This window comes from Triturus cristatus, chromosome 3_1 (assembly GCF_964204655.1).
Source record: "Triturus cristatus chromosome 3_1, aTriCri1.1, whole genome shotgun sequence".
NCBI classification, from domain to species: domain Eukaryota; kingdom Metazoa; phylum Chordata; class Amphibia; order Caudata; family Salamandridae; genus Triturus; species Triturus cristatus.
The window spans coordinates 217,566,855-217,581,539 of record NC_140583.1 but is presented as its reverse complement, the minus strand read 5'-3'; the positions used below and the strand labels follow the sequence as shown (position 1 = coordinate 217,581,539).

Here is a 14,685-nt window from a genome sequence, read left to right as displayed (position 1 = left end):
CTTGGTGTAATGATGTATCACTCCCTTGAAGGTTTTAATGGCCTAATAAAATGTTTATTCTTCCTACCCCACAATAGGTAGGTTGTCAAATAGTGTCTCTACTGGCATTTAACTTCATATATTAGTTTCATGCCCAAGAACACTGTTTTGGTCTTGCTCGTGAACAACGCTTACACTTCATTTCTTAAAACTGCATTTTAGGCAAAGTTTCTGTAATCGATTTACATATTTTATGTATTGAATGATATCGATGTAATTCTCACACACTAAAGAAACGTGGCCAAGGTGTTCTTGCCATAGCTACATGTACCAAAATCCGAACAGTTGACTGCTATTGAACTTACATTTTTTGTTATTTTGATAATGTTTGGTATATGAAAGGTGGCACATGGTACTTGATCCACTCCCATTACTTGTCTTAATATTTTCCCTAGCCAAGAGAAATCTTCTGGATCCCTGGAGCGCCAGGAATCCGTGGCTACCACAGAGGCCAGGTTAAGAATGGAAGGTGTGGAGCTTAAGGAGGAGTGGCAAGATGAGGATTTCCCCCGGTAAGCAATATTTTTAACTAAATCTCTTAAAGTTGTACCTTGCTTTAAACATTGGTTTGACAGTTGTTACCCTTCAGTTAGTATGAATTAAGTACTATTTATTGTTTACAACCAAACCATTTAGTATGCCAGTTTTATAGTTTTGTGCAAGTACTTTCTAAGTAATAAAGCATGTATGGGATGTCAGACAAATGAAGAAAACGAGCTGCCCAATACAACAGCCAGGCATTATTATAGATGTCACTGAGCACTCTATACATCTGTTGCTAAGATCTATCCTAAGCATTTGGCCTAACCTGTGCAGGGGAGGGGTTACAAATTTGATTCATTCTTATTGTTGAGTGCTCTCAAAATACTCAACGTCTTTAGCACTAGCCTACACACATACATGTTACATAAACTTTCATGGTGATCATTAACCAAAGATGTGTTTAGCCGGTTTTTGACATTTTGCACACCCATTTTGCGGCAATATTTTCCCTAGGATGGATTCCTGAAATGCCCATGCCTCCCATTGTTGTTTCAAAGAATGTTTTATCACTTTTGGTTTGTGAATTGGATTTAATCTTTATTCTTCTACTTTTCCCTTTTTAGGTCTTCGATAGCTGTAGCCATAGCTACTTGGGGCCGTAGTACGCATTTTCATTGTTTGCGCATGGCGCACCCTTTAAATGTGCGCCGGGCACAAACAATGAAAATGCGCCCTGTTACAACTAATGTGCTGCCCCAGTGAAGCCACGAACTCTCGCTGCCCTCGGGGCAGCGCATTCATGTGAAAACACGGGGCGGCTGCTTTCAGCCGCCCTGTATTTTCTGCCTGCATTTTTACAGGGGATTAGAGATCCCCTTGCAGGCGGGTGAAGTCAGTTACTGCACCTGCCTGCAAGCGGATGTCTGGGAGGTCCATAGGACCCTATTCCCCCCCCACCCCCTCTTTCCCTCCAGATGGCTGCTCTCGGGGGACGCACTCACAGTGCGCCACCTAGAAGGTGGCAGACTGAGTGTGCCCCCCTGAGAGTTTCTCTGCGCCCGCATCTGTAATAAAGCGTGGGCACAGATGCAACTGAATTCCCTTATTTACATAGGGCACTCCCCTGTGTAAATGGGTGAACGCACCCTGAAGGTAGCGCTGGCGCTTTAAGTGCTGAAGGATAGCGCAAGTACTTCCAAAGTCTAGATGAGTGGGAAATATTTTTTGTATACAGCCTCATTATTGAATATTATTGTCCTGCATGTTACATTTGTTGGAAATTGTACTCTAAATGGAACAATCTGTTAAGAGTTTACATGTGCCATTTCTCACCAAAGGTTCAGAAAGAAACTAAAGTAATAGCTCTTTAATCTGTAGTAAGGAAGCGAGGAGTAAAGTGTTCAGCTGCTAGAGAATATTCGTGAAGTTATTTATTATACACACTCACCGCAGTATTAAATGTTCTCCATGCACATTTCATTTATTTGTGGAGGGAAATCGGTTTGAAATTTCCCAGGTAGATTTTGTTTTATGCTAGACGGTGTACTTTTTTATTAACCTAAATCTGTGTAAAGTGGCCAAAAAAATGTATTTTTTGTTTCCTTGGATTCAAAACAGGCAGATCCTGTGTATCTGCTTGAAAACGGTAATTTTTGGAGACCTAAATATGCTTTGGTGCCCTTATTCCCCTGCTGACTTGGCATACCTACAACATATTTATTGTTCTCCATTGTTTGTCATTTGATTATCCAACTTAGCTTGCCATTCATTTAGCATGTAGTTTTTCCTGGTAACTAGTAAGTCTGATTTTCCCTCAGGTTTTCTTCATTCTTTACAGCTCTAAAAATCTTTCCTTGGATTTAACAGTTTAAAAAAAAATACCTTTTCTCATTATGTGCAAAACTGCAAATGCTCCATGCTCATTGTCAATATCTTTGGCACTTTCTACACTTTATGGTTATCATTTAATTTTTTTCTGCACCTACAGCTTGTTCTTTCTCTGTCTTTTTGTACATTTTCCTGTGATTATCCTTCCTTCTGATTCATTATATAACGGTTACATAATTTCTGCAGTATTGGATCTTTAATAGATTCACATGCTTGAATCATCCCCGTCGTTGTAGTGGGAGTCCCACGGTATTCATATAAAAGCAGTAGATAGAATTACCATATGCCACCATGCAGTGAAAAGTCAGTGCAATAGCCTATCCACCCTTTTTTGTAAAAATAACTAAATCCAACCAAGAGACGGCACCCTCTAGAACAATCCCAAGAGAGGCTAGGTTCCTCAGATTTTCCAGCACCAGTATGCAAGTATAAACCTTGGGGAATAAAGGAAGCCTCTCCGGGGAGGGATGGTGGGTCGCATGTGAATCTATGAAAGATACCAATACTGGAGAACCGTAGTTACAGGTAAATAACTCCATTTTCTTCTCCAGTATTGGATATTTCATAGATTCACATGCTTCACTCAGAGTAGCTAGCAGTCTCATAAACATGCATGTTTAATAGTACTTTAATATAAACCCTTGTACCTTAGAGGATGGTGGGTTATAACATACATGCCAATATAAAAACATTAATGAGCTAGTACTTAACACATCAATCATATAAACATATAAATTTATATATTAGATAAGAAAGAATACCCCTAAAAATAGAGGCCTACCTTCTTGAAATAGATGACGTGGGACTGCCTGTCCCACTGCTCCCTCGCTATAAGTTGCCATGTCCAGACAATAGTGCTGCGTGAACGTATGAGCATTCTTTCAGGTAGCGGCACGGCAAATCTCTTCTAGTGGGACACCAGCAAAAAGAGCAGCAGAAGAACACACTGCTCTTGTGGAGTGCGCCCTGGTTTTGGTTGTAAGCGGTTTACCCGCCTTTGAATAACAATTGAATAGTGGCAGTATTCCATCGTGCCACAGTCCTTTTTGTAACAGCAGATCCTAGTTTAACAGGTCCATAGGATACTAGGAGTTGATCCGTTCTGCGCAGATGCTTTTCCCTTTGCAAATAAAACTTAAGGCATCTTTTTACATCTAAAGAGTGAAGAGATTTCTCCGCTGAAGATGAAGGATGCGGGAATAAAGTGCGCAGAATTACAGGTTCATTAAGGTGAAACTGGGATGGCACCTTTGGAACAAATTTACGATTTGTCCATAGCATCACATAATCCTCTGAAATGTAAGTAAGGTTCTTCAATGGTGAAGGCCTGAATTTCACTTACTCTTCTAGCAGATGTAAGGGCGAGAAGCAAGGCTACTTTCCATAAGAGATTTTGAGCTCTATCTTGTGGATCTGCTCAAAAGGTGGTTTCACTAACTGCGAGAGAACCACATTAAGACGCCTGTCTATATCGAGAGATGGCTGCGAGGTATCCCCTTATTGAAGCATACGCCAGACCTGATCTTGCCAGAGATTGGAGATAAGGCAGGATTTTTTTCTGGGGAAGAGAGAGAGGGTGAGTATCATAGCTATTGCACCAAGAACAAAAACGTTTCCATTTTAGTCTATATGTTTTAGTAGTAGACGCAGCTCTTGCCCTGGACAAAATATCTTTACAATCCTGAGGGATAACTATATCCTTGTACTCAGGTTCCAGGCATGTAATTAAAGAGAAGCTGAGTGCAGCTGCAGGATCTGTTCCTTGTTCATCGTTAGCAGTGTGGCTGATGAAGGAAGGCGATAAGGATTCTCCATGAACCAGTGCTGACGAGGCCAACATGGAGCAATTAGGAGGAGTTGGCACGGTTCATTTTCATCAACACCCTGGATATCAGAGGAAATGGGAGGGGGGGGGGGGGGGGGGGAGCGTACGCAAAGATTCCTGACCATCTTATCGAAAACGCATTCCCCCATGACCCTGTCTGAGGTTCCCTACTGGAAGGACCGGCATTTCTGGTTCCCCTGAGACGCAAATAGGTCCAAGTCGGGTGTTCCCCATTTTTGGAAGTTGTGGTTGAGAACCGATTGCTTGAGTTCCCACTAGTGATTTGATTGACTCAAGCTGCTCAAGGTGTCTGCCAGGTTGTTTTATATTTCTGGGAGATGCTCCCGCTTTGATAGTTATATGATGTGGTAAAGATCATTCCCATATCTTTTAAGCTTCCCAAGATAAGATCGGAGATCTTGTTCCTCCCTGCTTGTTCAGATAATGCACGCAGGTGGTATTGTCCCTGCGTATAAGGACTGAGGATGCTCTTATCCCTGGGAGGAAGACTGGAGGGCTAGAAAAATTGTCCGTAGTTCCAGAAAATTGATATGCATTTTGCCGCTTATTTGGAGGTCTTGCAAATGTGCTCCCCAACCTTCCAAAGATGCATCTGTTGTCAGAACAAACTCGAAGAGGAGAAAGGAATGACAGTCCCAGAGAGAGATTGGGAGTAGATTGCTACCAAAGAAGTGCATCCTTCATGATCTGACTTATTCACAACGACGGGGATGATTCAAGCATGTAAATCTATGAACGATACCCATACTGGAGAACCGTAGTTACAGGTAAGTAACTCATTTTCGTACTACTAATTGTGAAGTCCTAATTTGTTATTGTACTATGCCTTCACAGTTGGTTTGCCAAAAAGAGGTTGCAGTGTTATTTTTTTTTTTCTCCCCATTTTTTCTTCGTTTGGCCCACGGTTTGTTTATGACCTTACGCCCTCATTTCCCTCAATTATTGCCGCTCACTTTGCTGAGGAACAGTAAGGAAGTCATTGTTGGGATCTTTATGTGCACTGTGAACTGTGCTGCCCTTGGATGCTAGGGTTAACCAGCCATGAATATGGGTAAAACTCATTCTACAATTTTAATCTCTTATGATATTATGACTTGCTTTTTCAGAGCGCTGCATACACTTATAAATATTTCTTATGACTGAGGTGCTGAATAGACAAAGACTCAAAACACATAGGACTTACATATACTTATAGGATGAATAAACATCATTCCCCAAAGAGAAATGATTGATCAGTAACTAATGAAGGGAAGGAAAGCTGTTCCAAAAAGACGGTGATACAACAGAGAATCCTTTGGCTCCTTCCTCTTTCACTTGAAATGGGGAATGATTAGCAAACTGGTCGACAGAGCAGTCAGGAGACAGTAGCATTAGGTGTGCTGGTCACTTGTCCACTGAGTAACCAGTTTTAAGGCTTAACAAAGTGTAGTAAAGTAGTATCTGCTTCTTATGGCTACCCCCACTTTTACTGTTTTTGGCCTAGTCTGACTGGGATCCTGCTATCTAGGACCCCTGTCTATCTGCTTTCTCCTGTACATTGTTATGCATGTACTTTCGGTACACTCCAGATTGGATTCTGGGGTACCCTTATCAGTCCCTAGTATATGGTACACCATGTACCCAGGGCATAGGTACCCCCAAAGGCCTCCCATGGGCTGAAGCATGTATTATGCCACCCCTGAGAGGCCATTCAAATTGACACAACCAGCCTGCTACAGCAGATGGTGTAAGCTGGTGCTTGCACCACTTAAGATATAGGTTCACTATATCTATCTAAATCACTTAAAAACCTATGAGTCACCCCTATCGCAGGCCTTAACAATCCTGAGGCCCCTCTACATCCTTCGGAGACCGTTCTCCGGGGTTGTCTGTGATGCAGCCAGACATGTATCTTTAAGTGCATTATAACCTCACGGTAAATGCTAACTTTGAAACTGCGGCTTAGAAACATGTCGTGTTTGGTGTCAAACACCTTGGTATCATACCTCCCCGCCAGTAACTGGTGGGGGAGGTATGATTCCACCCTTCTGAAGGGACATATGTTGGTCACCGGTAAACCCGGTACCAGCTTTCTTGACCTGGGCAGCACAAAATGGATGCTTTCAGCCACAGACACGATTCTGCTCTCCTGCTGCTGAGCCAAGCTCGCGCCGAGGAAGGCATGACAATAGGCATTCTGTCACAGGGAGGTGTAACCACCTCCCAGACAAGATTTAGTGTATTGGGGCTGTGTGGGTGCACTCTTAGAGTGCCAGAAATTCTGCACTTGGGGCACATTTGGTGTCCCTGTGCATAGTCCAGCTCAAACCAGTTCCAGGAGCCTTTTGCTCCTGCTCTGGTGCAAAATTGGACAAAGGACAAGGATGTAGCCACCCCTCGGTCCTGCCCCTCCCCTAGGAGGGTCCACAGAATCTGTCCAACCCCTTCCCATGGGTATAAAGTGGGAAACCATGCTACAGGACTTTAGATTTTACCTGGACACGATTGTGCTAAGAAGAAACCAAGTACTTCCTACTGCCGGCACGGCGCTGAATGACTGAAGAATCTCCCTTGGAGTAAAGGAGTTACTCCCCTGCAAAAGCAGGCACCTAAACACGTCTGACCGGTTTTCTTTTCTCAAACTCCTGAGGAGTCTGAAGATTTCAGCAACACAGGAGGTGGGTTCCCGAAGTTCCTCGAGGTCGATCTGCCCTCTCAGCGGCTCTGAGACCAGTATCCCTCGTGGGGACCGTGCAACCCAAACCCCTGTGCACCGCATACATTTGCAGTTGCATATGCTTAGTGATGATTCCTGAGCCTGTGCTTTGGACTTCGTGTAGTCCTGACCCCGAGCAGTATTTGCACCAAAGATTTCTGGCCTCCACTCCACGAGTATCTTGTGGGCTAGTGCTTTGTAGACTTGTTTGAGGTCTCCTCGCGTTCCCTGGTTCGTTGGCCTGTGGGTCCTGGTGAGGGTCACCTTGCTAATTCTTGGGCTTAGCTGGTTGCTCCAGACTTGCCCTGACTCCCCATTGCTTGGAGAGTCCTGTGGACCTTGCTGGTCCACACCGTAACTTGTTTACTCTGTCTGCTTTGGTTGCAGTTGCCAATGCTTGTTGGTGCTCCAGCCGGACATCGACCCCTCAGCTCTCGACACCCTTCGTGGGGCAGCTCACCTCTGGACTTTGGTCATCCTCAATGTCTCCTGGTCCCCATGGCTGCTGAGTCAAACAACCCTTCTTCACTCCTGAAGCACTCGACATTAGTAGCCATTCGACTACTGAGCCCCTTGTCATCTGAAGTGACCCAGACTGTCCCCTCTGCTTTCAGGTTCTTCTCACCTCGAATCCAGGCTTGGATTCCACTGGACATTCTTCGCCCTCCTGGCAGCAGGACTTCTTTGCAGCTCTCCATTGAAAACGACGAAGGTTTCCGACACCACTTAACCCTATGCATCCGGCTCCTCTGGGATAGGTAACATGGGTACTCCGGTACTCACTGGTGGGTTGGCCTTAGAACCTCCTAAGTTCCAAAGGGTTTGCTCGAAGTCCTCTTAGAAGTGTCCTTAACTTGTAACTTTCCAACAGCGACTTTCCCATAGAGTTGTACGGAGCATGTGTCTGTGTTTCCTCATTGCATTCGTCGTCTGTGGGCTCCCTATGGCACTCCTGGGTGGTTCCTTGGGGTACCAGCAATTCTACGTGCTCTAGGCTCTGTGTCTATTGAAGTCGTTGTTGTACCATTTTTTAGGTCTCGCCTGAGCCAGCGCGCATGTGCTGCTCTGCAAGGCTTTTAGTAAGGACTTTAAACTCTGAACACACGCTCGTACGTGTGTTTCTTTTTCGGCGCACCCACTATTTGCCTTTGCGTGCGTCTTTCTAAGAAAGACAGCACGCAATAGGGCAAAGGTTAGTGCATGTCCCGCCTTCTCTCTCCCCTGGCCTAGGGAGCTCGGGACTGAGCATCAGCGCCATCTGTTTCCAATTATCGCACCCACGTCTCGCGTTAATTGGAAACAGAAGACTACCGTTAGTAAATGAGGGCTGCAGTCAGTGTCACACCCTCTTCGATACAATCGTTGACATCCGCGCTTGTTTTTCCCCTTCTCCGACACTCTTATTTGCTCTCTTACATGACAGCGTGAATGATTGCCCTTTGTTGTCTGCCAGAGCGTGCTGGTACATCATTCCTCTCTGCAGCAGAAAAGTCACTGGCGCTATCTTTTGAATTGCTTTGTGCTTTGCTCTTGCTTGGGGTTATTGATGTCCCTTTTTTGTTTCACCTCACATTCATTACACATAAGAAGGTGACACGATTGGAGAATAGCTGCTTTGATGTATATATAGATAGGAGGGATTTTCGGTTCCTCTGTGCTTTGTTTTAAGGTCGTGTCATGCGGATCTCTTATTTCGTCTGTTTGCACTGATTGCTATTGGCTGGAAAGGACTAAAGACAGCTAAGTGGCCAGAGCAGCCTTTACAGTGCGCACACACAGAATAAATATTAAAGCCTGGATGAGGAAAGTGAGATGTGGCCACGTCCTAGCTCTTTTTTCCCTGTATTTATTTAACTGCCGGGTTGTAGGAGAAGGGCTTCTTGGCCCCTGCCTACTACCAGCAGACGACCAGCGCAGCCTACAGTCTGCCTGCGTTTACGGGGCGGCCAGCTTCTACCGGGACAAGAAGCCCCCCTGCTCGCTTCCCAGCCTGGTTTTGTGTGTGCAGTGAATAGCAAACATACTTGGCAAGAGCAAATAAAGGGGAGCCTGTGGTTCCCACCGCCCTCTCTCGTGGAAAGATTGTGTCTTGGAAATATTGCATTAGACTGCAGTTGGCGGGCACTGGCTTTCATGTTTGTGAGCATACTCGCAGTTTAAGAACATCAAAAGCACAGGCTCGCGCCAAACCTGGTGGCATCCATTGTAAGAGTGTCCAGGGCGGGAAGGGTGCTGGAGCTGCCATTATGACCCCTAGTGTTTCCCCGGTATGCTGCAAGCTAGGAGGCTGCTTTCAGACCAGGGTGGGATGCCGTGACCCAGACATACTCCTAGTCTAGCCCCTCAATCCTGCAAATGCCCGTCTTTGACCATTTATAGCGCTGCAATGCCTTTTGGCTTGCTTGGTTCGTGCTACACAAATTCCATATACATACATTGACGTGGCATGCGTTTAAACATTTTTTTATTCCACTCAAGACCTGGTTGTGGCGCCTTTTGCCAAAAAAACCTTGTATAGGAACCCCATTACTAGCTGTAGCCTGGGCTCCACGGAGTAGCTTGCTAACCTGCTGCAAAGCGCTTCGACGCCTCATTGTGACACGCTGCTCCTGAAGAGAAGTGACTGATGGTGGTAAACCACACTTTACATTGCGTAAAACTAGCTGGCAGATAATGCCACGTCACAAGGGAGGCTGACAGCCGGTCCATGCCCGTCAGGGAACAGCTCTAAGTGTTCTGATGTTACATAAAGGACCATATCATACCGTGAAAGGAAAACTGCGTCTGTGTGCGCTGATTGCTATTGGCTGGAAAGGACTAAAGACAGCTAAGTGGCCAGAGCAGCCTTTACAGTGCGCACACATAGAATAAATATTAAAGCGTGGATGAGGAAAGTGAGATGTGTGAACAAATTACTGCCTGTCATTCAGAGATGGGGGATTCGCGAATCTCCTCCTGAACACAGATCTGACCTGGCAGCTCCGAGCACATTTGGGTAATTACATTTTGGGAAGAAAGCATCAGATTTAGAGTCTGAGAAACAGCCAGGGCATCGCGCACTCGTAGCTTGTACATCAACCCAGGTGTTTGCTAGGACTCTGCACCAGAACTACTAAAAGTACCAGAACTGAGATGCGTGTGTTTATGATTGATGGGCTGTGTAATGACCAGGCAGTTAGACATTTTGTAAGAAAGAACTCTTGCAGCTGCAACATCTTACTTTGTAAACTAAAACAACAAGGATTGGCATAGCCAATAGGTCTCGCCTTTGGAACCTTATAAGTATCTAGTTATGCAGCAGGTCCCAAAGGCGAGACCTATTGGCTATGCCAGTGCTTGTTTTAGTATATGGTTCTGACTCCCCCTGGAGCACGCTGTGTATTTTGCTATTTACGAATGTTCTATGGATTTAGAATTATATACTTTGTGCCCTAGTTTCGTGTGGAGACTGGTAGAGTGTTATATTAATAAATACATATTTTTATATCAACACTGTGTGGTTCTCCTTTCATTTAATCATTAAGGTGGTAGTAATCTGGTAAAACAAACTGCTTTACATTCCTTCAAGATTAAGCCTGAAGGCTGCTCTCCTTCACTACCACTAGGATAGCTTTCAATAAGGTTATCTTTGACCTCAGACATCATAAGGGTTGTGTCGCCTGGTACAAGGTGCCTACTTTAACTAGTGGACAGCATATACCAACCCACCTCACATAAAGTGCCTGATCAAATGGAAAAAAATCCAGTATTGATCTTTATTGAACGTGAGAATAGAGTAACAAGCAAGGAATCTATTGCTCCCTTTGCATCCCTAAAACTTAAGGGATTAAAGGGTTTGTATAAACATGAGTAATTGGAGTAACTCCAATAGCAGAGTTTGCTTAGAAAAATTCTCAGAGTGGCTTAACCAACACTAGAGTGTGCTTGCGTACTGAAATCAAGACAATAGTGGCTTGTAAAAGTGTGGCTTGATTTCCAGTTGACCACCTTACATATGCCTGATAAAAGACTTGCTCAACCAGGCCATGATAACCGCCTCTAATGTAATGGCCTGAGTTTCCTAGTCCAGGTCTTATTTAGAAGTCATACCTACAATCACATCATCCAAGAAAAAATGGATTATTGAGAAGTGCCTGTTCCTTGGCATTTTATGCATAATCTTTTAATATTGTCCATATAGAAGTTTAACATTGTCCTGACATCCAGAAAATGTAAGAAATGCTTTTCTTATGAAGTATAAAGTCAGGAGAGTAATGGGCTTTTTTTTTTTTAAATAAAATTATTATATCACTTTTGGAAGGAAAGATGGATGGTTCCTCATTATTACTCATAAAGGGTTCAATTCAGAAAGGGCTTGAATTTCTGTAGCTTTACAAGCTGAATTTATAGCCACTAGACAAGCGGTCTTCCAAGATAGATGCTACAATAAAGCCTTGTGCATTGGTTCAAAAGTGGGCCTATTCATTCTGACAAAACCAGATTTAGCTCCAGGGAGGTGGGGGCAGTCATGTGGGAGAATAGATTTTCTTTAAGCAATCTAAATGTTTATAATCGCAATCCTTAAAAGGTGTGTGTGATTACCTTTCCTGTAAGGTGTTATAGCTGCAAGAATTTAATGGCAAACCACTGCAGTTTTGCTAGATATAACAGGTACAGAAGTATCAATTCTTCACGGCTGTGGATTGGTTTGTGATATTGTTGCTGATACCGTAAGCTAAATCCCTTCTATTAGCACATGTAGAATGTTCTTGATGACCAACGTTTAGCCTGTCTAAGAATGTCCATGCAAGACTGTGGAAGCTTAGATTATTCTGATTTTAGGAGCCATACTTCCAAATTAAATAATGGCAGATTCAGAGGGATTATTATTGCTGTCACATTGAGGAGGTTTGGACAACATCTTGTGTGTCTTCATTGATATTTATAGCAGGTCAAGGTACCAGCATTGATTGGGTCACTCCAGGGGAATGTGAATCATTCTCGCTTGATAGTCTTGAGTTTAAAGATGACTGTTAGTATTAATGGAATTGGAGGAAATCCAAAGAGTAATGTCTTCTAACAATTAATTAGAAAGCATTGCCCAGAGAGCCTGGATCCAAAAGTTTAGATACAAAGTCTGGGCATTTCGTTTTCTGAGACTCTGTGAAGAGAAAAATTGTTGAATGAGCTCATTCCAAAAAGATTTCTTGGACATCGTCCTCTAAAATCTGTTTGTTGTTTTCTTATAAAAGCTGCTTAGAAAATCTGCTTGCTTATTTAGAACTTTTGGTAAATGAACTGTTCGAGGCATGTGGGCTGCTGAATTCATATCTGTGCATAGATCGCCGCCTAGTGTTGGGTCCGGATGTTTGCACGTTGTTGTCCTGGAAGAGTCTTCGAAGTGTCCTTGGATAGGTGACTCCTCCCCTGGACTACAGTGCGCATGGGCATCCTCTCCATCCTCAGATTGTTTTTTTCCGCCATTGGGTTCGGATGTGCTATCTTAACTCCAGTTAGGAAAAACTTTGAATCGAGGCCAAAAGGCCTTTAGTTCGCGTCGGTACTGTTCACTCGATCGGTTTCGACTCTACCTGTTAGCTTACTAACCTTGGAAACAACTTTTCGCTTTTTACCTGACCATCGACGACACCGACGATACCGACGATGGAGTCGAGGACACCATTCAAGAGGTGCCCGGTATGCAATGCGAAATATCCCCGTATCGACGTCCACCCGGTGTGCAACAAATGCTTGTCGCCGGACCACGACGAATCGACATGCATGGCCTGTGCCCGGTTCCGTTCCAAGAAGACTCTACGGAATCGACGAGCGGCGAGACTCTAAGCGCAGCACGCGGCACCGGCCCCGGCAGACATCTTCAACGCCGAAGATGTCGAGGAATTGGAAATCCTACCCTCCAATCCCGGTTCCGAACATGACTCCGGTTCGGACGACGTCGACGAATCACTCTTTCGCAGAGATGAAGACAACACCGAGGTAGGAGACGGCGATGAGGCCTTAGGGGCCGAAGAGAGTAGCTCCAATGACGAGCAAGGCCTACCCGTTCAGACTGACGAGAGCCCAGTGCCACAGTCTATGGCTCCGGTCGAGGGATCGCCTTCGGGCCTTACCCGAGACCTATCCCGCAGTTCTTCGGCCCCGGCCTCGGACGTTCCGCGGCAGCCATTATTACCTAAACCGGCTGGTTTCCCTTCTACCAAACCGAAACCGAAAGCTGCACTGGTACAAATGAAACCGAAACCGAAAGTGGCGCTAGTCGGATCGAGGCCTTCCACACCTTCGACGCCAGCAACACGCATCGGCACCGAGCGCAACAAACGAGACTTCGGTGCCGAACTTGAAGCGGCCGATGTCGGAGTCGGCATACGGAAAAAGGCCCTCGGTGCCATCAAACCTGCTCGGCTCGCGGCGCCGACGCCATCGACTCCTAAACCGAAGGTCATACTGCCTGCTGCGTCTCACGTCGCTTCCACGGCAACACCAAAGCCTCCAGCATCGAAAACGTCGACTGCCATTTCCGCCCCTCGACCCGATGACCCACCGGCGCCGAAAAAGTCCACGGCCGCCTCTACAAACCTGGTCGGAGCTAAGGCCTCGAAAGCGCTTCAAGTGCGAACCGTTGCAGCACAAGGCAGCAAAACCCAAACGGTCCTCCAGGACACGTCGGGCTCCGGCCCACTAAAAGCTCAAGCAGCCTCTTCGGCGCCAGCCGCCATAACTTTTGGCCTGCCGCCATCCACGATCCCGAAAATGTTCCAACTCAGGACACGGGTCACCCACACCACGGTTACACCTGCTGAGACGTCTCCGTCACATTACATCGACGCCAACACCGGCAGGATGATTATCCATGACCGGAGGATAACTTCGGAGCCACCCTTGGACCCTTTCAGGATCCCATTAAAAAGAAAGCTGCCTGTGGACTCAGAACCTGTGCTTTGCGAATCTTTCGACTCGCCCTACCAGGATCCTCTATCATTCTCTCCCACACACTCCGACACGGATGCGTTGGCAGACTATATGGATGACCAAGTCCCTTACCACGGAGACATGGACCCTGATGACCAACAGGACCCTGATCAAACTTGGGGCGACCCTGCAGACCCCAGTGCACCTCTAGATGCACAGGACCCACAGCTCTATGGAGCGAAAACATCTCCCACAGAGGACACTGCAGCGTTCAACGCTCTTATTGAACGTGCTGCAAATAATCATGGAGTGCAGCTTCACTCTGACACCGTGGAAGACGACTTCCTTATGGACACTTTTGCTTCCTCAGAAAGGCATGTAAAGACTCTGCCCATGTTGAAAGGGGTCCTCAAACCAGCCAAGGACATCTTCAAGGAACCCACCAGGGCAAGGGTGATAAACCCCAGGATCGACAAAAAGTACAGATCAGCACCTGGGGACCCTACTTACATCAGAGGCCAATTACCTCTCGACTCCATTGTCGTTGCGAATGCTCGCAAGAGGGCACACTCGCAAACGACAGGTGACGCTCCTCCCCCGGACAAAGAGTCCAAGGTGTTAGAGACCTCTGGCAAGCGAGTTGCCGCCCAGGCTGCCAACATATGGCGCATAGCCAACACTCAAGCGCTCCTCGCTCGCTACGATAGAGCGCACTATGACACATTGGAGCAACTACTCCAACATCTCCCTGACCAGTTCAAAGAAGGTGCAGAAATTCTTATCAGAGAGGGACAGCTACTCACAAATGCTTCCATCAAGTGTGCAC

The 14,685-nt window shown here is 45.7% G+C and overlaps 1 protein-coding gene across 5 annotated transcripts in view; it reads left to right on the top strand.

Moving 5' to 3' along the window:
- The window catches only part of BNIP2 (BCL2 interacting protein 2), a 204,630-nt gene that overhangs the window by 56,333 nt on the left and 133,612 nt on the right, over positions 1–14,685 (top strand). For all 5 annotated transcript variants that reach the window (XM_085643699.1, XM_085643701.1, XM_085643700.1 and 2 more), the window contains exon 3: positions 435–551. In XM_085643699.1, the coding sequence (XP_085499825.1) occupies positions 435–551 (117 nt within the window). The remainder of the gene's footprint in view (positions 1–434; positions 552–14,685) is intronic.